This window comes from Furipterus horrens, unplaced genomic scaffold (assembly GCF_987537825.1).
Source record: "Furipterus horrens unplaced genomic scaffold, mFurHor1.1.pri manual_scaffold_7, whole genome shotgun sequence".
Classification (NCBI taxonomy): domain Eukaryota; kingdom Metazoa; phylum Chordata; class Mammalia; order Chiroptera; family Furipteridae; genus Furipterus; species Furipterus horrens.
Window position 1 is genome coordinate 21,793,122 of NW_028327177.1, and position 27,605 is coordinate 21,820,726.

The 27,605-nt window shown below is 35.1% G+C and overlaps 1 protein-coding gene across 3 annotated transcripts in view; it reads left to right on the top strand.

Annotated features, from left to right (window-relative positions):
• The window catches only part of ANGPT1 (angiopoietin 1), a 267,144-nt gene that overhangs the window by 167,278 nt on the left and 72,261 nt on the right, over positions 1–27,605 (top strand). For all 3 annotated transcript variants that reach the window (XM_090282765.1, XM_090282763.1, XM_090282764.1), the window contains exons 5-6: positions 15,049–15,170; positions 23,494–23,595. In XM_090282765.1, the coding sequence (XP_090138891.1) occupies positions 15,049–15,170; positions 23,494–23,595 (224 nt within the window). The remainder of the gene's footprint in view (positions 1–15,048; positions 15,171–23,493; positions 23,596–27,605) is intronic.

The window sequence follows — 27,605 nt, forward strand, 5'->3', positions numbered from 1 at the left end:
TTGCTTAGGGGCAACGCTGCAAGCTACTAATTGACACCTTCCCGATCAGGCACAGTGAGAACCCCAGGGCCTTCAAGCATATCAATAAGCACATATAGCCAATTTACTACAGGATGGTAAGAAGTCCTACATGACCCAGTTCCTCTTCCAAAATGTCCTCTTGAATCACTGTGCCAGCAAAATGGAGAAGTAGTATTTGTAGAATAATATACCTTTCATAACTGTGCTCATTGTTGAAAATATTACTTTTATTGAGGATATTTACCCCAATACCAAGAGTTTTTTATCTTTCTAAACACCACCTCTTTGATCCAATCAATGGATCAAGGAATTATAGCAGCTTTTAAGGAGAACCTTTGCCCAGAATATTGATGCAACTGAGAAAACACCGATACATTTGTGGAAGGATTACTACATTTGTGACTGCATTAAAAAACTTGCTTGAGCTTGTGGTGATGTCACCAAAGAGTGTATGAATGGCATCTGAAAGAGGACTCTCAAAAGGTTGATCCATGACCTGAAAGGGTTTGCCATGGATGAGGAGGTTGTGAAAATCAGTAAGGGTGTGGTTGGGATGGCAAACACTATCCTGGGTGTGGATGTGTGTGACATGGAGGCTCTCCTAGAGGTGGCTCCTGCAGAATTGGCTAACGAGGAGCTGTTGGAACTGGAACAGAAATGCTGTAGCTGAAAAACAGGCAGGAGAAAAAGGAAACTTCAGGAGAAGATAAAGAAGAACCCCAAGAACTTTCACAGTGAAAGGTTTAGCAGAAGCTTTGGCAGACCTCAAAAAGCTTCTTAAAAACTTTGAAAAAAATGTAGCCCAACACCAAAATGTTTTTATTAATAGGGAAGAATGTTCATGGTACATTATCTGTTTGATGAAAAAATGAAACAAGTCAAACCACCATAGATATATTTCTGGAAAGAGTGGTACCTCCTCAAGAAGAGCCCCAGGCCGGTCCTTTAGGAGGTCCCAGAAGAAGGCACGGCCATCAGAGGGGATGCCAGCTTCATGAGAGTACTGACTCCCAAAGAGCTTCCAGTGAGACAGGATGTGGAGGAGGAAGACACTGGGTGACATTGATGACCCTGACCATGTGTAGACATAGGTGTGCTGATGTGTCTTATTAATAAATACATTTAAAAGAAAAAAAAGTATAGAAAAAAAGCTTATAAAAAGAATATGAGTATAAAGAAAGAACATATTTTTGTACAGCTGTACCATATGTTTGTGTTTTCAACTGTTACTACAAAAGTGTTGAAAAGTTAAATAAAATATAAAAGTTCATAAAGTAAAACAGTTATAGTAAACTAAGGTTAATTTACTATTGAAGAAAAAAGCATTAAGTGTCAACTAGGTGTACAGTGTTTATAAAGCCTACAGTAGTACCCAGTGACATCCTAGATCTTCATACTCACTCACCACTCACTGACTCACCCAGCAACCTCCGGTCATGCAAGCTCCATTCACGTTTAGGTGTCCTATACAGGGCTACCATTTTAAAGCTTTTATGCCATATTTTTACTGTACCTGTTCTATGCTTAGTATATTTAGATGACACGAATACTTACCATTCTGTTACAGTTGCTTCCAGTATTCACTACAGCAACATGCTATCCAGGTTTGTAGCCTAGGAGCAATAAGCTATACCATTTAGCCTAAATGCATGGTATGCTACACCATCTAGTTTTGTATTAAGTGCACTATATGATGTTCACACAATGACAAAATATCCTAAGGACACATTTCACAGAAGGTATCCCCATCATTAAGCAATGTGTGACTATAAGTGCTCAAAAAATTGTAGTTGCTTTCATTTTTATGCTTGCTGAAGTGCTTATAACTAACTAAAATTATATGATAAAAGCATTCCTAGGAAGTGTTGGCTAGGAATTTATCTTTCCCCAGACATGTGTTTGGTCCAGGAACTATAAATCTATTTTTGTATGTAGGGAGTATTTTTGTTTAGTTTTACAGAATTTCTCCTACCGAAACATCTATGTCATGAGATACGTTTAAGCTAAGTACAGTTAATATACACTTTTTCTGAAATAATTCACCAAACCTTTTTGTTTTGAAGGGATAATAGTAGTGTCTTCAGTAAACAACCATTTCAAACTGAATCGCATCCGCTTTGTAAGACTAGCGGTAAAATTTATTTCTGTCTAACCCTTGACAGCCAACATTTGGTCACATTTATTCTTGGGAACATTGCCTCACTAAAGAAATATTGCCTATTGCCCTCAGTGCTACCACAGCGTCAAAGCTTAGCTGATTGCCTCATGCTTTTGGCAATTCACAGTAAATGTGGGAATTAAGTAGTTGAAATTGATAATGACATGGAAACAAGATTCGGACTTCTTTGGGGGAGGATAATGACTATTAAACATTCACCAGTCATCTATGATCAGGGGTAATTAACACATCATCGCTCATGTTGAACACACACAAGGCAAAAGTCTGATCACAAATTTAGTTACTAACAAAGCATTAAAAAAAGAAGAAATTTTAAAAGAAAATGATATTTAGGCTCCATCATAAAATTATGTGAGCTAATTCTTTTATTGTCCAAATCAGTTCAGAGCATACGCTTGCTATACCAAAATCGGATCCAGAAATTTATCCATTCATTCAAAAAATTGTTACTCAATGAATGTTCTGTTTCAGATTTCCTTTTGGGGATAAGGATATTCATCCATTTTTATTTACCAAATATTTGCTGAGTTCCTATAATATGCCAGATACTCTTCAGAACACTGGAAAGCGAAAAGATGTAATTTAGACTTTGGTTTCAAGGAAAGTAGAATTTTGTGGGAAGAAGGGTGAACAGTTATGTACTGTAACTGTTTGCTAAAGGTGAAGCCAGGGCACCAGGGCACTAGCAAAACACACAGAAGGAACAGCAAAATCATGGCAGAGACAGAAGAAGGGAGGCATAATACAACATCTGCAGAGTCTTTTTAAGGATTTTTAAAAATGCTTATTAAGATTAAGACATTGCTTAAGCTTTGTGTGTTAATTCAGTTTGTCTTCACAACAGCAGTGTGAGGAAACTGCTATGGTTAGTCCAATTTTATAAATTTCACAGGGAACTTGAGTAGTTTGTCCAAGGTAACAGAGCTGGAAAAGATTGATCCAGGATTAAAACATAGGTAGGGTGACTTTTATGGGGAGATAATGACTACATCTTCAAAATGAAGAAAGCACAGTATACTCAGAGCTCAAACAATGCAGATAGTTGCCGGGAGTTATGGGAGCAGGGTGGGCATTGGGCAGATACAGAGCCTACACCTCAGAATCAAAGGTAGGCAAGCAGTGAAAGGTGAAGTTAGAGAGGTGTGCTCAGGGAGTGCAAGGAAGCTGCATTTTCCCCTTGAAGCAATAAGGAGTCATTGCCTGAATATAAGGACAATGGTGGCATTTGCATTGTAGAAATATTACTCCTGTCACAATGTAGAAAGAATGTACTGGAAAATTGACAAGCTGGAAGCAGAGGTACAAGATGGGTCTTTTTGTCATTATTAAAATATTAGCAAGTACTTAGAGAGTACAAGCCAATCTTCAGAGCCTTTTACATATCTTAACTCAATTAATTTTAATAACAACTTTATAAGCTTGGTGCTATTATTAACCTTATATGACAGATAAGGAAACTAAGCACAGAGAGGTAAACAGTTTCTGAATATCACACTGCCAGAAAGATGAGATTTGAACCCAGAGAGTCTGGTTTTGGAGTCTGTATTATGCTGGGGAGCAAAGGGATAATCGATGCTGGTTTTCATCAGATTCTCAAAAGGCTCTCCTGGGCAAGGAATAACGAGGTCAAGACCAAATAGGGGCAAATGGAAAGGCAGATGGAGAGGAATTTGTAAACGAAGGAGACTTAGAATCAATAAGAAATAGTGACTTGTTGGAAGTCGAGTTAAACATAACTTTCAAGTTTGGGGTTTGAGTAACTGAGGGAATGTCAGTGACATTCTTTAAAGTCAGCGATGTATGAAGAAAAACAAGTTTAAGAGGTAAAGATAATGAGTTTAGCATGGGGCACATTGACTGAGGTAACTGTGGGACAATTAAAATCTTTCAGGCAGAGGAACAGGAATGTGAAATTCAGGAGTGCCATCTGGATGGCCATATACAGATGGGAGTCTCCTCGAGGGTAAAGTGGTAAAGCCCCAAAACAGATGAAGTCCTTGGAGGTGCATATAAAGCAACCACTCAACCACTGGAGGTTATAGATCCATTTCAGAATCTGATCAAAACTAGCCTACCTTTCTTTCCCATCTAGTGCAAGTACCCACGCACAAATTTATGTACAATTGCGGGGGACTGCCATACTAAGATTATGAACCCATTTAAAAATAATAACAATGTAAAATCAAAGACAAAAAAGTGGGGGAGTTCTTTATGGGACAGATAAACGGAGACCAAAAAGAAAAGGATTGGGGGGAAACTGGTGGTGAGCAGTGTTATGACAGGGAGAAAAGGCTGTCGTGAAAGGTCTTTTTTTAGTGCAGATAAGAAGAAAGCCAAGTGAACAAAAACATACTGAGAACTGAATTTTGGAACTGGGGTGACCTTCCATAGGGAGAGTTTGGGTGAAGTGTATATATGGCTCAACTGCATAAGTTGAAGACTAGAATGAGTAAGAAGTAAAAGTAGAAAATGTTGTCTACCCACATCCCCAAAACTTGAATGTGAAAGGACAGATAACAGTTTTGGCTCAGAAGGGACACAAGGTAGAGAGGACTGAAAAAAACTTAAAAATAAATACTGAGACACGAGCATGTTAATATACTTTGTGCCCTATTATGAAGTTCAAATTTCACATTGTAAGGAGCTTCTCATGAAGTTCATTTTAAGAACTTCTTTCACATCATCTGAGAGACATACTGACTGATAGAGTAATTTTTTAAGTGATCTAAGTTATTTGGTTTAGTGTCTTTCCCAGAGGCTGGTTGCAGTGGTATGGAACGTTTGATCATTACTTTCGGTGTCCGGCCTTCTGAAAAGGGGAAATGAGGCATTTGCTTCCTTCCCAGTACTGAGGAGACATTTGGCTCTGTACTCAGAATAATTCTACCATCTGAAAGGAATTTACCTCCTGTGCAGTGTCTATTGAGTTTGTGAAGTAAATCATTCAGTCAACGGATAAGATAGTTTGAACTCCTCCTGCAAGTCCCTTGAGTTAAGAATGACTCTAAAAACATCAGAAGCAATGGGAGGAAATTAAAAGCCTTTGAATGTCACTCACATAAACATTGATAAAAAAAGAAAATATCACTTTCATTGACTGAGTAAAATATTTGGTTTTTCATTGACTGTGTGTAATGCACAATTTAACATTAGGTAAAAAGAAAAATACAGGAAGTCATCTGCTGAACACAACAGTGAACACTTGTTCCCTTTTAATGAGGGAAACACTTTATCTTGACAGAAAATTATATGTCAAACATTTACAATTTCCTTAAAATGAACCACACTTTCTAGCACTTCCTTTCATAAAACCCAATGGCTTAAGGAAAAAGTGACTGTTTATTTTTGGAAATGGTATATTTCTCCTTTTTGATGGAGCACGCTATCTGACTTTTGAAAAGTTGTACTTTCTGTAGAAAAAATTGACTAGTGAATAGCCAACCCAATGATAACAAAATTAAAAAAATACAGTCCTTGACCTCTCCCATGAACTATTTCTAAACCACATCTTTTAAGGGAGATTTGAAATTTTGTGGTTAATTCTCTTTTGGAATTAGAGTTTCGACTTCAGAAACTAGACTACGTGAAAAAGGATACCTTCTGGTTCCAGCTGGGTCTGGAAGTTACCAGGGTGAAAGGCCACAGAAAAGAGTGTTGCCTTGATGTTCCAACATTACTGTGAGTAAACTCCACTCCTGGTTGTCTAAAGCAAAGAAGCACAAAATATTTTGAATAGAATTTTAACTAAGTCATTTCCTGCACTCATCCACACTCAAATCAAATTCACCAGATATTCTCTGAGTCTGGGGATGTAATGGGACATTGGACATTAGTTACAGATAAGCTATGGCACTTTACACTGAGTCAAATGACACCCATAATTACTCAGAGAGAAAGTAAGAAAAAAAAAAAAAACACATTTTGTTAACATTATTCAGTGTGTATCCATCACATCAGCCATAGACGGAATCCCTCATGATATTTCTTGTGCTTTAAGAAGGGAGCAAAAAAAGAAATAAAGTCTGAAAAATGTTGCAACTCTATAGTTAGGCTTAAATACCTATAAATAAAATATTGATTTTTAGCATAAGATTTTTCTAAAGTCAATTGCAAAGAACCTTTAAAACTTGATTAAAAACATTTTTAGCTATCTATGGGAGCTCATCATTTATTTTCATCTAAAGACACCAGTATCATAACTAATTCTAAGTACACTGGAATCTCTTCCTGCTACTGGCTGAGGTGTTCACATTCTGAGTGGAGCCACCTTCAGTATGAATCATGTTAAAAGGAGACCCACCAAGAATAAATAACCTACCTTTTCAATGTATTGATGATGAAGTTAAACTGTTACATGTAAAACCAATTAAGTCGAATCTCTTTTCATTTTATTGTGTTCTTTCATGAACTCATAATTATTTTTAGGTGTGAACATTTCGTTTTCATAACTATGGTGGATTCCTTTAAAACAGTGAATTTAAGCCTTGGGTTTAATTTTAAGAGGAGATTTGGTTCTAATAGAAGGCTTTTCCAGTTGTTTTGGCCTCATATACACACTTACAAATGCACAAGTAAACCAAATCTCAGCCATAATTAATTCAGCCCATGTCCCTAAAACTAGGACTTAGTTTGAAATGGTCTTCTCCCCCAGTGTCTTGGAACAGCTGTGGCATGTGTCATCGGAAGGGTAGGGCATGATGGTCTAGAAGGAACACGAATCAAGACATCTGCATTCTAGTCCTGGCACTGCTGCCAGATTGCTTAACAGAAAAGTACCACACGCCTTGGGAATTTGCCTGGTGGCCTAGACAAACATGCACATTTTATAACTTTTATCAGTCATTCCGTATTTTCTCTTGGTTTTGTATCACTCATAATAATAGGAGAATCCCCAAGTTCAAAGCAGAACTCGGTGAATAACCCCAGCTAGTAATCAAGAACTGTTCTTCAAGTATATTTCACTATGAGAATAAGAAACAAAGTCCCATACCTGTGGTGACAGCCTTTATTTATTTAAAACTTCAAAGGGAAGTTTTTGTGTGTGTGTGTCAGTTTTCAAAAGCATTTGGGAACTACTTTCTATGTTTACATCATTGCCCAAGGACTTTCCTTCCATTTTTAATGGCTCTTGCTGAAATCAATTGGACTCATAATAAGTATGAAAGATTCCCCTTAAGCTTTCTCATATGCTTAGGAAATCTTTTGTTCAAAATCAATATATTCCATTCGTGTCAAAAAAACATTACATGAGAAATTAACACACATGAAACACCTGAAATATCTTTAATGAAATGGTCTTCTAAATAAATGGCAATGGTCACTTAGCCCTCGTAACTGCCCATCAGGGTGCCCAAAAGAAAAACACAGAAATAAATTTTTTGAAAAAGGAGTGACCACTTGATTAAACAAAGGTTGTGTGCAAATCCATTTTCAACTGTCAGTTGATTTTTTTTCATTATAGTTGTTTTATGTGTAATATACATTGAATATATGAGTCATTTCACATTAGAGGACCATGAGAAAATTTATCTGAATACACAAATCAAACTGAAGTAGAAATATAAGAATTACTTGATGTTTCATTTATAATAATAAAAATAAAAATAATAATAAATAATAATAACAATTAAAAAAGGTACCACTAAGTTAGCAATCCACCTATGTATGATAGGGTGCTTTGCATGTCCATAGAAATTTGATTGTTTATGTACCTTACACATATATTTCAATATTATTAAATATACACATAAAATTATACATTATGCGTAATATATTGTTCAGATCATTACAATGTATCTCTTTAGTAAAATTGTAAGAAAATTTTAAAATATTGTGATGTTTAGTTTTCTGCATTGTCTTTATCCTTTTTTCTCTTTTTCCTCGAAGAAAAGATTGAATAAAAAAATTAAAGCTTTGAACAAGTTTTTAAATATATTATCATTAGCATGAATTTATAAGCATCGTAATACCATGATGTCTTTGGAAAAGTATATAATTTATCCCTTACTGCCCAAACTATTATCATTTCTTATTTTTGCTTAATTTTAAAATTTTGCTGTCTTTTCCCCATACATACAAAAAAACTTTTAATATCAATTGTTTTCTGTTTCCATGCCTGTTTCTAACAGATGAATACCAACACACTCACAAATGCACACACAGGCCTACTATGATCTCCCCACACCACCCCTCCTTCTAATAGTCCAGAGGCTGTGAAATTGGTAATTAGCCTTGTGAAAGTAATATCTTAAAATAATGGGGTAAATCCTGGTTAGCAACACTTTTAAGGTATGGACATTATGAAATTCAGTATGGCTTCCTAAAGACCTTTTACTTTCAAATTCTCTGTTAGCTTTTGAAGTTACATTTTACATTTCGGCTCAGAGTTCCCCTTTCTCAGACAATTCTGCTACATGTGGCTCTCTTCTATTTGAACATTTTTCTTCTTGCTTGTCATTTCTGCCTCCTGTCACTCCTCCCATACTTCCTGCTTCCATTTCAAGAGTCTGTACCCATTCAGAATTCAGGCCTGTCCTGATTCACTCAAGACCCCGGGTAACATTGTTAGCTGAGATAAGTGTTGCTGGGGACTCTGACAGATGACTCATTGGAGTTCTATTTGGGTTTGACTTTACTACAGAAGTAAGAAGTAGTTAATATTTTTGCCTTCATAGTTAAAGAGTTCTACTACTTATAAGTTTTCGTGAGGTTAGATAGCATCTCGGAGCCTCAGTTTCCTTATATCAAACAATATATTGACAACCTACATCATAAGATATTTATGAGAATTAAATGAAATGAGCATATGAAACATACCTAGCACATGAAATCAGAGTTGAGCACACAAAGTGTTCAATTAATGCTAATTGATTTTATTATGCTCATGATTATTATAGTTACACCAAGAAAATAATGGGTAGTTAAGATTTTATAGATTATCCATGAAAAAATAATACATAAGGAATTAAATGAGAGTAAAACAGTCCTTTTCTAAAAAAAATTTTTTTTTTGAATAGTAATGCAGCAAGTAAATTATGTTCAAGTGTTCTCTTACATCAGGGTTGGGGGGACTGTGGGAAAAGGAATAGTAGACTTTTAAAAGGGAAGTCTCTTGTTATTTAACCAAAGACTTAAGAATCAAATTATTTACAGATAGAATATATTGTCTATTATAATGTTTCATAGCAATGCATATGTAGGTATATATATGATTTCACTTATATGTGGAATCTAATGAACAAAATAAACCTACAAGCAAAATAGAAACAGACTCATAGATACAGAGAACAGACTGATAGCCATCAAAGGGGCAGGATTTGGGCAGCAAGTTGAAAAAGGTGAAGGGATTAAGAAAAAAAAAATTTACAGACAACAGTATGGTGATTACCAAGGGAAAGTGGGGTGGGGGAGTTAAAGGAGGGATAAATGTTGATAGAAGAAGACTTGACTTGGGGTGGTGAACATACAATACAATGTACAGATACTATATTATAGAATTGTACACTTGAAACCTGTGTAATTTTTTAACCAATCACCACAATAAATTCAATTAAGTAATTAATTAAGTAGATTAAACCATATGCAGTTGCCACTTTTGTCAGTTAAAATCAATCATGCTGAGATATCAACCCAGAGATATTTAGGTTTAATGCATATATTTTATATGAGATAAGATATCAACTTTGAAATTTTCAATTTAGCATAAGCATTTCTGTATTTGTGTAACGATACATATGTGATATATAGTTATGAAATCTTTGGTAAATCTCTCTCACCCTCACACCTATCCACAAAACATTGAAATATTAAATATTGCCTAGAAACTTTCTTTTAATCTTACCACATACCTTAAATGCAAGGTATTAATTACCTTCTTCTACTTCTGAAAGTTCTTTTAAATAAATTAGAATTCAAGGTAGTATCTTCAAATGGGCTTTCCATGAAATAGCCACACAGCTGTCTCAAGTGTACACACTAATCAATCGTTGGCTTGTTTTCACCTTTGAGACACGCAGTTTTTTTATCCATATGCTGAGTTAACTTCAGTGAACTGTTGTGTTGAAAACCACAGATGTAGGGGAAAGTCCTAGTACTGTGACCTGCTTGATGATGATGGCCTAAAAGTACCACAGAGATGATCCATAAACCAACAACTTGGTCCATGGTCGCTCTGATGTTTGCTAAATACTGGAGAGATATGAACTAGCTACATCTAAGATATAAAAAGAATGTTTGAAGAATCGATTTCTTTATAGCAGCTTACTAGGATATGAGTAGAATTCAAGGGCTTTGGATTTTTACATTGTCTCTTATAGCAAGGCGAATTGCCATCTGTGTTTTCTACTAAGTGCTGAGATTCGTAATGACCAATTCTACATTCCAGGAAGTTTTCTCTTGAGGGTTCATCTGAATTGAAGTGACCCTCTGCTTCAACTTCCACGGTTCTTCCCTGAAGTCAGCTTGATGGCAGATATGCCATCTGGATTGAAACTGTGTGTGAAAACAAAAAGAAGAGCCTGATAAAATCAATAGCTGCTGGAGTCAGGGTCTCAGTTTGCTTATTGACTGAACATTGGCATGTGAAAAACAGACAATCACCTGTTTGTGTTCCTATTCTTTCCCTTTAGATCATGAATATTTCATTGTGCAGATAAGACTAAATGAAAAAAGAGATTTTATTTGCTGATAGGGGTATAGGTAAAGTCTTTGAACTGGCATGCCAGGCTCTTAATATATAGTTCGGATAGCTTCTTTTTACATGTTTTATTCATTCAAGTGTTATGTCTTCTGAATCATTCTTTACTGCCTGACTCTGAGATCAAAATGAGGAAAAAAGAAAATGGTGGCTAGGAAGGGGCTGATCTTAATGGTGGGATCTAGACTCCCACTTAGAGAAAAGACAAACTCATTCAGAATTAAAGAATGAGAGCGGAAAACATGAGTATGTGACAAGGAGAGGCCAGTTCTCCTCCTACATGTAACCAGTCAATTGTACAATTGTAATTATTTTTTAACTCATGCTTTTAACCCAGTTTATTATTACAAAAAGTTTAAACCACTTTAACAGATAGATAAACACCTCTATCAGGTCTCCAGATCTCTCTCCCCGGTTCTGTCCAGCTGAGCTTCTTTTATCCTCTTCCACCAGGTTTTGCATACCTGTCTTTTGTCATTTACCATACATTCCTCCAGACATTATCTTTGTTAACCTATGAAAGGCCAAACTGACAAACAATGAGCATTTATTTGAAATCAAGAAGGAACAACTGTTTGGGAAGCACTGACTCAGGCACAAACCCAGCAGTACCAAAGGCCAAGGGCATCTGTGAGAAAGGGAAGGGGGACAATTATACTAGAAGAAAGACATTTTTGTTGGGGCACATAAGCTCACATGGTGACTAATTCTAAACAATCTTTTTAATTTTCAGTCTGGTAGCTCTCAGTCCAGTAGTCATAATGCCTGATTCCTTGTCCCTTTACAAACAGTTGTTTGGGATTAGTCCAAAGGCTATTTCGCCCTGTTTTGATGTTCCAAAAGTTGGAGAAGCATGACATGTAGTTCCTCTCAGATGGCAGCTCTGGTCCCATTCATGGGTTTTTGTTTTTTTTCTAACACCTTCCATCTTATTGCACCTCCAGATCTCTTAAAAAAATGTATCCTTATTTCTGATGCTTGTAATCTTCAGTGAATTCATGTTTGTTCTTGTCATTCTGTATTTCAAAATGTCTATTTGGAGTCCAGTTTTACAATATGTAGTCATAACACTGAATTTCAGAATTCTTTAGTACTTAATAAAGAGAATAATTAGTCTTGCAAATTTAAATTATGAGATTAAAACCTTTATAATCAACATATTGGTTTATGCATCACATATCATTTCATCTGAAATAATCTTTAAGTCTTAAGTATTCAGATAAAGCTTACAATATACAAAAAGATTAGATTAACACTTTTGTTTTGTTTTTTAAGACTTAAACAGTGATGGTATTACCTGATGTAATCAATGAATAAAGTAAGCAATTAGCCAACTTTGACAAGAAGAGTCCAATTCTGATCTTACATGTAACCAGTCAGTTGTACAATTGCAATTGCCCTGTATTTAGTCAGCTACAATATTTTCATTTGGGTATAAAAGACAACAGCATCCACCACGCCATTGGCTAGACTTACTGGCTTTCTGCAGCTTACTAGTGTCCTTCCATAAGAGAAAATGACAATAATATAATGTTATTATTAATAATATTATATTACCATAGCCACAACCATAATAATGATCATTTCTTGCGTACTTAACTGTAATTCAATCGCTTGCCTCTGCTAAATAGTTCACACACTTACCTCAGAGATGTGTATAACAGCCCCACTTTGTAGATTTAAAAAAAGAAAGAAAAACGCTGAAAGTCAATCTACCCTCATAGAAGGGGACTTCTTCAAACCAGTTTATCATATGAATATGAAAAGTAAGTAGTGAATGAAGCTTCTAAATTGATTTTAAATGCCTTAATCCTCTAAAATGTAGCCTGGATCAAACTTTCAAGCATAATGTTTACTAATTAATAACTAAATAAGAACAAGCAATCTAATTTGTCCTAGAAAAAAAGACTGTATCTTCTGGGAAAAAATGCAAGTGGTTCAACTTTTCAAAAATACCAAACTATATTTCAGGGAAACGCAATATCTATATTAGATATGTTGCCATAACAATGAGTCCGTAGCATAGCCATAGTACTAGCTGTAGAATCCTCAAGCCATTTTTCCAGTTATAAGACATTCATGATTTGGACATCATTATCATACAATTAGTTTGCAGAAAAACAAGTTAATACCTTTTTTTCTCTGTTATTTCAAATTATGTGAAATAGCTTCCCCACTCCCACACAATAGCCTCTTTATCCACACCTTCCTGAAGAGGAAGAGAAAAGGGGAGGGGATGTGGCAGAGGGAATGTATGCTCCCTACATAAGAGAGGGCAGGAAGTGGTATATGCAAGGAGAAGCATTTCCCCTGAGATAAATGACTTTCTCTATATTTCACCCCAAAAAGAATAATGGGTTTGCCATTGAATTTCTGTTGACCACATCCTCCTGTGTTGTTCATCTTCTTAAAATATCACAAATTTTAATTGGTATTTCTTTACAATCCTTTTGCATCTAACTGGGTTATTTTCCACTTTTCAACAGAGGAGCAAGCATTTGGAACTTAAAACTTTTCTTTTTAGAAAATAACAATCCATTAACTTAAAATAGTGAACACAAGTGAACTGCATTGATGTTTTTGAAAATAATACCCTTATATATTTTGTTGACATGCCCAATGACATTTCAAATGGCTTTTGAGTAAACATTTATCTATTTATTTTTAAATTATTTGCGTGCATTCTTTGCAGTATTTTTTCACTATCATAACTATAATCCTCTGATTATTTTTTTCTGTGTAGATATTGCAATTGTAATGGTGGTGCTTAAATATAATTATTAATACAAGTAGGTAAACTATGAGAAAAAAACATGATATCATTAAATAATTCTATATTTTTGTTATGGAAACATATCTGACATGGATGGTTCATTTTCTTGAAACATAATTAAATTTTTGAAAATTTGAAATATTTATATTGAGGTAGTCCTTCTCTCTACCAAGACTGGACTGTTTATTTTTAATTACCTATAAATTAGTAACATCATGCATCTTAAGTTTAAATCAGGCTAGTATTTTAGATTGATAGAGAATTTAAAGTTCATTTAAAAACACTGATTTATATTTTTTATATTCTTATTATAAAAGCCAGTTGTAACTCAAAGTGATTGAAAATAGATATTTAGTAAATAACACAAGACTTTATGGACAAGATGATAAAATATTATTAATCTTCTAGAAAAGGCTTAACAAAATTGATTACTAAAATAATATATATTTATTAGGAAATACTACATCATGAATATTTTATAAATATGCCACCCATATCTTTAGCTGAAGACTACTAAATGAGTCATATTTGTATCTCGATCTCATTATTAAGAACTTAATAATGAATGAAGCTTAGCAGATAAATTACAGTTCTCAGTAAAGACTATCTCTAATAAATTTATTTTCTACTTGACTTTTAGCATTTTCTGAGCTCTTCCTCTATATAACTTAATTTCAAACCTTATTTACTTTTGTTTTGTTAATGGTGTATCATCTACCTAATAGTTTAATGATAGGGAATTAAATAAAAAACATTTCAGTTTCCTTGTCTTTCTAGATAATTAAATTGGGTCAGTGATTATTTTTTACTTTCTAAATCTAATTATTTTGAGGTTCTTTTTTTTTTATTAAAAATTTCTAGGACCTCTTCAATCTAAAGCCATGGAATAACAGTACTACCTACCTTCAGTGTTTTAAATCTCCATACTGTATTTTTATGTTTGAATTTCTTATCTTAGTCTCTTCCTCCTCCAAAAATGCTTCAGCATTTCTTAAAAACTTTCCTATGAAATATAGGTAAGAACTTTTTAGAAATTTTGCAGTATTCACATAATTGTAACTGATTGGAGGTATTACATAATCATGTCACTTGAGTTGATGTTCTGGAGAACCTTTAGAGAAAAACAAAATTTAAGAAATTAAGCAAAATATAACAAGTATTCAGTTGAAAATTTCTCTACATATTTTTTTCTTCAGCTTTGTAATTTTGTGAGTCACCTTGAAATCTAATGTTGTCTTAATGATAGATTTTTCAATAAATGCAATATTGATGTTTATTTGGAGGAAATGAAGACTTGCTTAGTTATACTTTAAGTCCACTTGGGTACTAATGGTACTGATATTTTTATTTACATATTGCAATCTTTTTTTTATTTTGCAGTTTTACTAAAGGGAGGAAAGAAAGAGGAACCATTTAGAGACTGTGCAGATGTATATCAAGCTGGTTTTAATAAAAGTGGAATCTACACTATTTATATTAATAATATGCCAGAACCCAAAAAGGTAAAACCGGAAGTGTTTGTTTACGAGATGTAAAGCAGATCCTCATTGAATTGCTGAATAATCAGATTGATTTGTGACCTTGTTAAACTGAAAATATATATGCCTGAGTTCTTTTCTCTCGAAAGATGCTCTGTTTCCCAGATCATAAAAGATGAAAACCTATTGTACAGACAACCCCCCCCCCCAACTCCCACACCTACTGTCCCTTTTTTGCGCAAAGTTTTCTATTTATTCTTTCTCATGCCTGGGATGTCCCATTGCTTATAAATGCTTGCCTTGTTCAGATTACAAGTCGAAGTCATCTGTACTTCAAGTGCATGGGGAAGAGTCCCAAGGCCCCAGATGACACAAATCATCTACAGTCCAGATACTGTGCAGAGGCAGCTAGGCACATATTTCCAGAATCACTGCTTCTATTAGGGTGAGAGAAAGACATTCTATGTTAACTCATAATCTTGAAAGAACTTGCTTTTCGTATTTACCTAAAAGAGTGGGTTGGAGGACAGGATTCATCAGTATTTTGAACAGGATCCAAAGTAAACTTCGAAGTAAGAAAGCACTATCTTCCTGCTGTCACATTTCTTTTATATACTCTTCCTCCCTCTTTATTCATTAAATCATCAGTCCATTCCTTCAGTCAATACATATTAAGTGTATGTGATTCATTTGTCAGTCCCTGACTAGGGACATAATAGAAAACAAACAGTTCCTAGTGTGTGGTGGAAATGTAATTACACAGATAATTACATTGCAGGAGTGTAGTGATAGAGACACTCTGTTTGAAGCAGGGTTTTTTGAGAGCCTTGAGAAGAGGATTAGTCTTCAACATAGTGTTAGTTAGCTAGATGCCCAAAGGCTAAGAAGACTGCCTGCTGTTGCTGTGCTTCATCCAAGGGTAGAACAACTTGTCCTCTCTTCCCTTTAAACTCCCAGCCACGTCCCCGTTCCCTCTGGGTGCTGTGCAGGTGCCCCTGGAAGGCCTTCCCTGGTCCCTTAAACACATTTGCACGGCTTTCTCCTACCAGATTCTACAAGGCCAAGGATTGTAAGCTTTATTGGTTTATAATGTTATATTAGTTTTTGGTGTATAACATAGTAATTTGATAATTGTGTATGGTATGAAGTTGTCACCTCAGTGACAGCTTACCATCCATCATCATGTGGGTGACTCTTCCACACTGCAACCCCCTCTCCCTCTGATAACCAGTCTGTTCTCTGTATCTATGAGTTTGATATGTTCATTTGTTTCATTTTTTTAGATTCCAAAAATAAGTAAAATCACAAGATAGTTGTCTTCCTCTGACATTTCAATTAGCATAATAACCTCAAGATCCATCCATGTTGTTGCAAATGGCAAGATTTCCTTCTTTTTACGGCCAAGTAGTATTCCATTGTATGTACCTTTTTATCTTTGATTTCTTGGGACTCAGCATAGTTTCTGGCATGTCCTAGGTCCTCCATAAATATCTGCTGAAATGAATGAATGAATGAGTGAATAAGTGGCCTGCTGATGGGTAATATTAACACTTCTATGTAGTGCATTGTAACTAAGCCTAAGTTATTTAGTATTCCTATTTGTTAGATTCCTTTGACTGGAGGCAGAAATGAATCTTGGAGACCAGTTTGTCAGATGTCACACAATTGTCAAGAGGGAGAGCCTCTACCAGTGTCCCCTCTCTCATGATTTCAATAAGGATTAGTGGTTTAAGTTAGCTCAATGCTTTTTCTTTCCTTTGCTAGGACTAAATTTTACCCTAAAAAGAGGCCTTGCATGTAGTTCTATAATGGGGGGTGGGGGAGAGAAGCACCAGGGTGGGCAATGGCAGGCACAGGTCTGTATATTGCTACCTGAGCCGCCTACCGGAGAAGTTTGGTTTCACCTATTTTTCATTTTGGGCTTCAGTAAAACATTTCACTGAATCAAGTGCTCCATGGCTTAAAAAAAAAAAAAAAAGCTGTGAAGTTACAATGGCAAGTATAGGAGTAAAGAAGAAAGGGTAATTTACAAGATGCGTAGAATATTTGCAGAACCACGCTCTTTTTAGGGTGGAAGAAAAGTAGCCCCCCTTAATTCGTTATGTGTAATAGTTCATAAACTTGAATAAATTTGCTTTTCATATTAATATAAAGGAATAGATTGGAGGATTCAATTCATTAGTTTAGTGGCTACCTCTTCTGTTGGTTTCAGGAGGATAGCATGATTTAAACTTACACCTCTGATGAATTGTGCATACTACGGAGATTCGGGGTTCTCAAATAAACAAAATCTGAAACAGTAACTTCACAAATGTCAAATATCTGCTGGATTGAACTTCTGAGATTTGGGCCCAGGAAAACATAGTAGCCTGAACAGAGTAGCAGTGAAGTTAATATAAGCCTGTAACAAATTTCATCGTTGTAGAAATGGCTCCATGGCCATTTACTCTTCATCTGGTCAGGACTGATATTAGATTTACTTTTGTAATAATAGCAGAATATGGTGAGAGAGGGAGGTAACTGAGGAGAAAGGAGAAAGACTTTGACTTATGTATGCATTATCTTATTCTATTTGTTCCCCTTTATGGTCATGAATCCTCTTTCAAGTAACATTGTTCTGTTGTGGAGATGAATACTTTTGATTGACATACCTGCACTTTTATGTAGGTAGCAAACTTGGTTTTAAGTCCATTATTATAGCCCAAGCTGGGTAGCTCAGTTGATTAGAGTATCATCCTGATATGCCAAGGTTGTGGGTTCAGTCCCTGGTCAGGGCTCATAAAAGAATCCACCAATGAATGCATAAATAAGTGGAACAACAAATCCATCTCTCTCTCTCTCCCTCTCTCTCCCTTTCTCCTCCCCTCCCTCTCCCTCTCTCTTTCTCTCCCTCTTTCTCTCCCTCCCTCCCCCCTCTCTTTCTGTCTCCCTCCTTCTCTCCTCTATTCTCTGCCTCCATCCCTCCCTCTCTCTCTCTCCCTCTCCATCTCTCCCTCTCTCCCTTTTCCTCTCTCTTTCTCCCTCCCTTTATCCCTCCCTCTCTCTCTAAAATAAATAAATAAAAAACTTTAAAAGTTCATTATTATCCATTATTATATTCACATGTCCTGGAATTAGAACAAATATTGCATTAATTTACCCAGTGTAATTTAGGAGATGATTAATATAACAATAGTTAAAATGTATTAATCATTTACAGTTTTCCAGGTCCTATTCTAAGATATGCATATCAATTATTTACTCTTCAATAACTCTATTAAATAGATGCTCCCATTATCTCTATTTTAGAAAAATAATTTTCCCAAATCATATGGTTAGTGAATATTCTATATAAGCTTTGTAATAAAGCAATCAACTCCAGACTGTGCCATCTTCATGGGGGCTAAGTATGATAGTTACTTATATTAGTGAAGACTGAAGTTGCACCACTCCTAATTTTTAATATAAACTTATGTAAGTGACTCAGAGGAGTTTATTTTCAGAAAATTATGTAAAGTTGATTTATTCTCTGATTATAAGCCACTTCCCTCCCTTTTACCCTGTAATCCATTTGATTCTTCTGGTTTGATATAAATCATTGGTATTCCCTCAACCCTATTTTAAAAAGTGCTTAGAAAATTTATCTTCAGCATTTTCACCTTTCTGAGTCTTTAGATTATGCTTTGTATAGACAAGGTTTGGTGACACTTTTGGACATACATAGCAAAAGCTTTGCTCATTGTAATGTTTGCAGAAGTCTGAGCAAGGGTAAGAAACTGAAGGCAAGCCTGTATCAAAAGAAGAGTAAACTAAAAATTCAAACATGTATGATATGGGATATGGGCCAATCAATAAAATTGGCTATTTAGGCAATTGAGGATAACTATTAACAGGGATTATTCACCTTCTGGCAGAGTGAGAATTGCAAGTGTACAGAATTGTTACACAGTTTCTGTTTTGACTGCCATCATTCCCTGCCAAGAAAGAATGTCTGCAAAAGTTAGGAAAGCGTTATCTTTTCAAATGTAATATGGGAGCCAAAGGCAGTTTTTTGGACTATTTAATTTTTCAAATAGATAGAAAATGAGAATTGGATTGTTTATAATTTTTTACTTTATTATTATTATTAATAGCTTGTGGTTATTTTCTCCTTTCAATTCCTTTCAATGAACAGTAGTAGGAAATAAGATTTTTTTTTTCATTTCATAAGTTTCTAAACCAAATGCCCTATGTAGCTAGTTCAGTTTCATCTAAAAAAACAAACCATTAAATCATAACTCTGCTTATTGTAAGATATTAAAAATGCATTTCTGAATTCATAATTTTTCTAACTCTTAGAAAAGGACTATAACAAATGTTCTGAGTCTTTTTTATTTAAGGTTAAGGAAAAATAATTAACATCCACAAGGATAATCATTCCAACTTGTACAGAGCATAAAAACATAAGAACTATGTGAGTCAAATTTCCTCTTTTTGTTTGGGTTTAAATCTCCATATTATGTTAAAAGGTATTTAATGCTTGAAAGCTTTGACCTTGCCTGGGATAAGAGCCAGTTCAATTTTTTCTTGGATAGAGTTAAGCCCAAGTCATATGATCAATAAATGCAACCAGCATAGTAAATGCAGAGGGGCCCTTGTCTGCACGAAGATAGCACAGGCCACACAGTATTGGCAAATGAACTCTTCAAGTCCTTTCATGTCTGAAATCTTTTGAAACCAACAACCTTTTTCTTGAACTTCCTTTACCTGTTAAGCATAGGCATTTCATTAATGTTTTTCTTCTGGCTAGAAAGAACATGGACTTTTTTTTCTAGAGTAAATCCAACTTCTTAAAACTATATAATAATAAAGAGTGGCATGCTCAAAGATTAGTATTGCCAGTATTATTAACAAGAATTTGGTAAATGTAATCATAAGAACAGTTTATTAAATTTATTCATAGTTTGGCTTTGTACTTCCTATATTATTTATAAATTATAAAAAGTTATAAAAAATAAATTATATGCAGTTACATGTAATAGTATACTATAATATGAGATATATACAGAGTATATAATGCATAACATAAATATTATCTCATATCTTGCATACATCTAAGAGATATAAGTAATAAAGCCTAATATGTGCCAAACACTATTCTAAAATCTCTATATGCATTGGTGCATTTAGTCCTTGCAAAAGATCTAAGAGATAGAGAACACAGAGGTGGGATTTGAACACAGGAAATCTAGCAGCCAAGTCCAAGCCCTAAACCAAAGTGCCATTCAGTTCTACAATATTATGCCACCACAAATGTCAGCTCTTATTTCCATTGTTACTGAGGCCTAATAAGAATTGTGGAGTGTATGTCCAACTGGTTAACTTCTCTGCACACCAGCTTCCAACACAGTAATCTTCCTGGGTAACTTCTGTCTCCCACACAGCTCTCTCTGACTTTCTCTGGCTTTTTATCTAAGAAGGGCTCTCAGAATATATTAACATTTTCAAGTCACCGGATACCTTTGTTTAAAGGGAAGTTGTCCTTTTCTAAACTTTGTGAGTGATTTTAAAACTTTGCATGAAATGTTAATAATATAAGTAATAGTAATAAACTGTAAATAATAGTTTTCTCTACACTCTACATTCATAAATGTAGTTCTTTCTTTCCCCAAGTATGTAAGTGGACTTTATAGGTTTGCAGACACAGTTTGGCAAGATTTCAGGCAATCAATGCCCATTCAAATATAAAATATTGGAAAACAAAATTCTTAATTAACAAGTCAAAAAAATTAATTAAAAAATGGTGACATCGGTTTCCCCCAGAAAAATGCGTTCTTAGCATTTTCACTCGCTCTTAACTTTCAGCAGTCGAGCTGCCCCTTGGCCACTGGTCTTGAATCACCACCTGTGCCCTCTTTAACCCGTGCCATCTGGATTTTATTGTCACAGCAATCCTGTACTCTCTCTTCTCCAGGTCACTAATGGCTCCTTCATTTTTAATTTGACTGTGTATTTTTTTAATCTTTATTTGTCTTGACTTCTCTTGAATATTTGATTAACTTGGTCACTTCCCCAACTAAAAATCCATCCCCTTCTCTTATTGCATTAAATTAATCAAGTTTTTCTTTTTTATCTTTCCTCTTGCATCTCCATTTATTCAACAAATATTCATTTAGTACCCACTATAGGTTAGGCACTGCTCTCTTAGATTATTGATTTATTTTATCTCCATTAGTTGCCCATTCTCAGGTTCTTCACCCTCTTACCCACACACATCTCTTTCCACTTCTTTATTTTCATCTTTAGATAACCTATCTTCAAGCTATCAACTACTATTTTTAAGCGTATTACTCCCAATGCCATTTTGAATTATGTAGACCTGGAGTTCAAATCTTAGATCCAAACCTTGCTATTAATAATAACCATAAATGAGTTACTGATGTACTCTAGCCTCAGTTTTTTCCATCTGTAACATGGAGATAATAATCATACCTACATCATAGGTTTGTTGTGAGATAAGTTAGAAAATGCATGTTAAGAGTTTAAAGTATCTGGTTAACAAGCATGCTATTGTTAATGGCTATTTCTTCCCTTTCCCATATTTTCTTATCCATAGTCTATCATTGGTCTGCCTTCAGCAAATCGTCTGTAAATGACCAGTAAACATTCGCTTGTGGATGACTATGCTACTTCACACTCTACATGTTCAAAACCATGATCATTTTCTTTTCTTATATGTTAGCTCTCTTCCTTAAATTTCTCATTTAGATCACTGTCTTTATCATTCTTCAGGTCACAAGAGCTGAAACTGCAGACTCCTGAATCTTCTTAATCCCACAGGAGCAGTCATTGTTGGAACTTCTAGGCACTTTTCAGGACATGACCCATACTTTATTTATCATTAATATCTCCAGTTGTAGCACAGAATCAATGCCAACGCTTGTTGAGTGAAAAATAATTGAATAAATGAATTAGAATTAAGGATTACAAAAGACTAGCCAGAGGTTATATTGAGGACAATGAGTAGGGACAGAAGGGTTAAGGGATTGGTTGAGGCAGGGAACCAGGGAAGGAAATTTCACATTTATAATTTTGGAAGTGAGTCAGTTCCTAGGGATTATGAAGACATACTGATGGGTGGCCATTGTCAAATTAGAGGGACACCCAGCCCTCTGGAGAGCAGTTTACCTATTTATATACTCTCAAATAGGCATGCATGTTTAAGTTCCTTTCACTCTGGAGAAGTACATGGATAATTTGTCCTTTGAATGACAATTCTTGCCATTGTTTTCCTACCCTTTAGCTATTTGTGCCCCAAATTTAATGCCTCAAGGAAAACATTTCAAGTTTTCTTCCTTTAATCAGAGTTTAGCCCTATGCCCACACAATCTGCCTGCTGCTGATGCATCCTATCTGCACCTTTAGCCAGCTTCTGAAATGCTTTTGTAGTGAATTGCCAGGGGCATGGAGTTCCCCATAGCTGAGTCCTTGAATAATCAAACTGCCACATTCATGCTGCATCAATTATAGTGATTGCTCTCCAAAGGTAATCCCATTGCAGATATGTTTCTCTCCTTGGGTGGATTCTGGGGGAAATGAATCAATTTCCATATAAATACTATTGTATTTAGAATAATTGAAATAAGCATCAGTCTTTGAAAGATTTGGATAACTTTTCCACATGGGAAAGAAATACTTGTTGCAGTCAGAAAGAATACAGTATGTCATGTTCCCCTCTTATTTTTCATGATGAAAATACATGCAAATAATGCATTCTCTATATGTCAAGGACAAAATTCTGCTTCTACTGTAACACTGAACCATCAGGAATAATTACTGTAGTTATGGAAGTGCATAGAAGTTAATATGCAATGAAATATGTAATAACAAAATATAAATGATTTTTTAAATTGTTTTCCTAAAACGTTATTACTATGTTGCCATTTCAATTAAATATTTAAAAATCTCAAGTCTTATGTTTTGATGATGAAATGATCCATACTTTTGGAAACTTTAGCATCATTTTTAAAAATTAAACATACACAACTACCTACTGCCATTTAAAAGAAAATTTTAAGTGAAAAAAATAAATAAATAAAAGAAAAAATTTTTTTTAAATTTTATAATCTGAGGCTATGGCAGTTTTCAGATGATGGATTTAAATATTTATAAGTAATTAATGCACCTTTGATGGAAATTAATCAGAAACAACTCAAATATAAGAATAACCAACAGTATGTCTAAAGTAACATTTTTCAACATACTCATCTTTATTCTTTTATCTATAGGCCTATCCTTTCTATTTCTATTTTAAGACATATCTGATACATGTTTCTTTAAAACAGACATAATTTTTTTTTACTTGACTTTCTTTTCCCCTTTCTGTCAGGTATTTTGCAATATGGATCTTAATGGGGGAGGTTGGACTGTTATACAACATCGTGAAGATGGAAGTGTGGATTTCCAAAGAGGCTGGAAAGAATATAAAATGGTAAGATGGAATAATTTAGTAGTTTTTGCTGTTTTTATCATAAGGTTATCTTCACCACACTATGTGATAAACCCTTGTATTTTTAGGTGTTTTTTCAGTTATTTTAAGAATAAAATGATAAATTAGTGACATTATTTTCATTTAACACAAGACACTCATAAATCATTTTTAGTAAATTATTTCCATGTGTACATTAGAATGAAAAATGCGTTACTGAAATTCTTTGGTGAACTGTTATATATTGCCTGGGTTTGTTCCTGGTTGAATGAGTGTGGGGGAAGCTAGAACTCAGACCCAGGCTGGGTACTTGAGTTAGGACAGGGAATTGTGCAGGGCTGTGGTTGTAGAGCAGGACAGCTACTACTGACAGACTCACTCGCATGGCTAGCAAGTCATTGCTGGCTGTTGACTGAGAGCCCCTTCATGTGGCTGGGTCGGACTTCTCTGAGTACAATGATCCAGGGTCAGCAGACAAGTTCTGTGGCAATTGGCATCAGAGCACAAAAATGGAAGCTTCTAGGCCTTTTTAAGGTTTATGAGATACAGAAATAGCTTGGTTTCACATTCACTGCACTTTTTTTGTTGTTGTTAAAGTTGGTGACAGAGCCAATCCAGATTCAAGGCGAGAGGAGTACACAAGGGTCTGAACTGTGAGTCATGGTTCATTGGGGTCCCCAAAATAACAGCAGACATCATTATCATCATCACCATGTTCACAGCTAACCTTTTCAATGCGAACATGTGCCAGTCCTATACATAAATTCTTACCTTATTTTTTAATATTAAACCTAGCAATTATTGCTAATACTGTCTCAATTTTAAGAGGAAAATGAACAAGTTTGGAACGAACTTTTTCAAGGTAATATAATAGATGGTTGAAATAATTCATAATTCAATAATCACATAAAAAATACCTATAATAATAAGTATTAAAGTCTGTTGACACAATGTTAAGCTAGGCACAATAATGGAAAGGGATTTTCGTTTATAAACCAATTCTCATGTTTTTTACATCTGAATCTTTTGAGTAATTCTTCTCTTGACCATTTTTTGACAGATTTGTCTCTCAGACGTGCTCTACCAGCTTAAGTTCTGTCTTATAAACCATGTGTAAAACGGGTTGTTGGCCATCATAGTTCATCCATTAGTAGGTTCACTGTTGGTTGAATGACAGTAAATAATGGGTTTTAATAAGTAAAGGGAAGTCTAAAGTGTTGTCTCAGTGCCTACAACATTTTTATCAGATACCCAGTGGTACACTCTCAATGTAGGGTAATGAAGTTTGGAGTTGCACGAAATTGGCATCTTGATGATTTCAATAAACAATAAACTAAAGATAGAAAGGTAGGAAGACAAAAAATAGAGTTCTACAGAGATAAATGTAAAGTCTTTTAACTAGACCAAAAATATGCAAAATTAACTGGGAAAATATGGGACAAAGGTGATTAGCTTAAGAGCCTAGTATTTGAAATATGGAGAGATTTATGTGGCTATCAGCTCATTTCATGTTGCTGGCTACTAAAAATAAAAAAATAAAAAAAAAACAGACTTATGTACACAGTCTACATTAATAAAAGTTTTTACTTATAAACAGGCAGAACATCCTGGTGTCTGCCATGGTCTAGTTACATCAAAAATATGCTTTCAATTCTGAAGGCTTTCCAACAAGTGAACTCATACCAGAGGGTACAAGCAGGCTGGGAGGAATCCAGAAACAATATTTGGAGCAGGTGAATAGTTGGTGGCTAACCTGGAGAAAAAAGAATTAGGTATAAAGCTGATAGTTGTTTTAATTGACTGGATAGAGCCACGTGGTACTGGAGCCTGATACTCAAGGTATGGTCTAGGGACTAGCAGCACTAGCATTGTCTGGGAGTTAATAGAAATACCGAATCTGAAGCTCCACCCCAGACCTCCTGAATTTTAGAATCTACATTTTAACATTGTTCTAAAGAAGGAATTTCCATAATGATTGGAGGAGCATTGCAGAGAGGCAAAATTTGACTAAGTGTGAACGAAACTCCCTAATGGTTCTTTCCAACATGAATGCACTGGCTGTTAAGTGATAAGGACCGCTGCTCTTCAGTGAAAACACCCCAGTAGAAGGTAAATCACCGTGTTTCGGGATTGTTACAGAGAAGTGGAATGTTGGTTTTATTTTAAGGTCTCTTTCGGCCCATGTGTTCCTCAGAATATAGGGGGGCTTGGGGGGAAAGCAGCCTAAGTTCTAAAAGAGGACTTTGCATTACATTAACACTTCCAGTCCTCACTGTGTCATTTACAAATAAAGTGATTTCTAGCAAATCATTTAACACATACCTTTCTCACTCATTAAAAGGCAATAGTAATAATAATACCTCACCTGCCTTGCAGGGATGTTGTGAGGATGAGATAGAAGTAAAAAGCTTGGCACAGATTGTTCAATAAACAAAGACTGCAAATTTTTTACTTAATTCTGTCAAAAGTATTATTTTGCAAACCACCTTAACTCATGATTACTTTCACAACTAAAATGGTATGTGAAGACATCACCTGAGATTCATCCTACAGATACAGGTTTAGACAAATCTACAATGCCTTACTATGAATATTAATGATAATAGAAAAAATTAATATAAAGGTGCCATCACGGTGACTTCCCAAATGATGAATTGGCTGTAAGCATCTGCTGCTGCCTTGACAAACTAATCACATTAAGTAACAGAGACTGACATATTAAGTACGGTATTGACTTATGTCTTATAAGTATTTACCTGCAATATATTTTTTTAATTATGCATTTTTCATTATTGGAACGAGAATGAATTATTTTTTAATCGTAACTTTTATGAAGTTTCCCCTCACCATCTTCCAAATAGAAAGACTATCATGTTTTATTCAAACTAGAACAGTTTATCAGCTAAGTGTCAATTCTACATGGGCAGTAAATGAGACAAGGCTCCAAAATTCTGAAAAAAGTTTGGCAGAAATGACTCTGGTGACATTTGTCTTAATTAAAAGAATTCATCATATGTTCTAACTTGGTTAACTTTCACCAAAACACATGGCAGAAAGTGTTTTAGTTGTTTCCTCCAGAGCTTTTCTTTCACCCAAAGACAAAATAACACGACTCCACAAGGAATAGAGGTAGACTTCTTATGCCAGTTGTTATCAGTCACGCCCACTTGTGCTCCCTGCATCAGAAGAACTGGCTGCTAGGGTGTGTACCTTCTTGGGGAAACCAAGAACCCCTTGGCGCGCACCACTTCCTCCTCAATCTTCACTAATCTACTGTAACACAACCTAAGATGCTTCACTTTCTTCTCAGGCCCTGAGTGTAAAACTGAAGTTTCATCCCGCCTTCTTTTCTGCCTTTCCTCTTTCTTCCCCTCCCACTGGCTGATACCTAAGGGCTACCTCTTGCCTCTTAAGGTTTTCAAGAAAAAAAGTATGTTAAAATGAACAACACATGAAATTACAAATATATATTATATGTTATGATTATCATTTTTCAACCTCTCACATGGAAGCTTTGCTACTTGATTCTTTGGCTTTAAGCCTACAAAACTCTCTTACCTGAGCTTTGTTTTTGCTTTACCTTCCTTATGAGGAGATTCAGCAAATTCTCATTTATGGATTTGTAAAGATGTTTGCTGACAAGGAAGTCTGCAGTGGACCCTTTTAATGAGGCACTTAGGAAACTATATTAACTCCTTCAAGCCATGCAAATACTATTTAGTGGCCTCCAGCAATAACACTTATCAGCAGTACTTTTGCACATAAAGCCCAATCAAGCTAGGAGTTCCAAACAGTCCCCCAGTGGCCTGACTTTATGGAAGGCAGTGACTAATGCCCTGGAGACAACCTGGTTTTGTATTGAAAACAATTACACCCATAAACAGAGCTTCTTATTAACACAAACATTTCAGTCTGAACACCATACCTTTTGGGAGTTCTTTGTTTCTGGACAGAAATTAAGAGCACATTTTTCAACTGCACTTTAACATCTTTACATTAAAAAGAGAAAAATC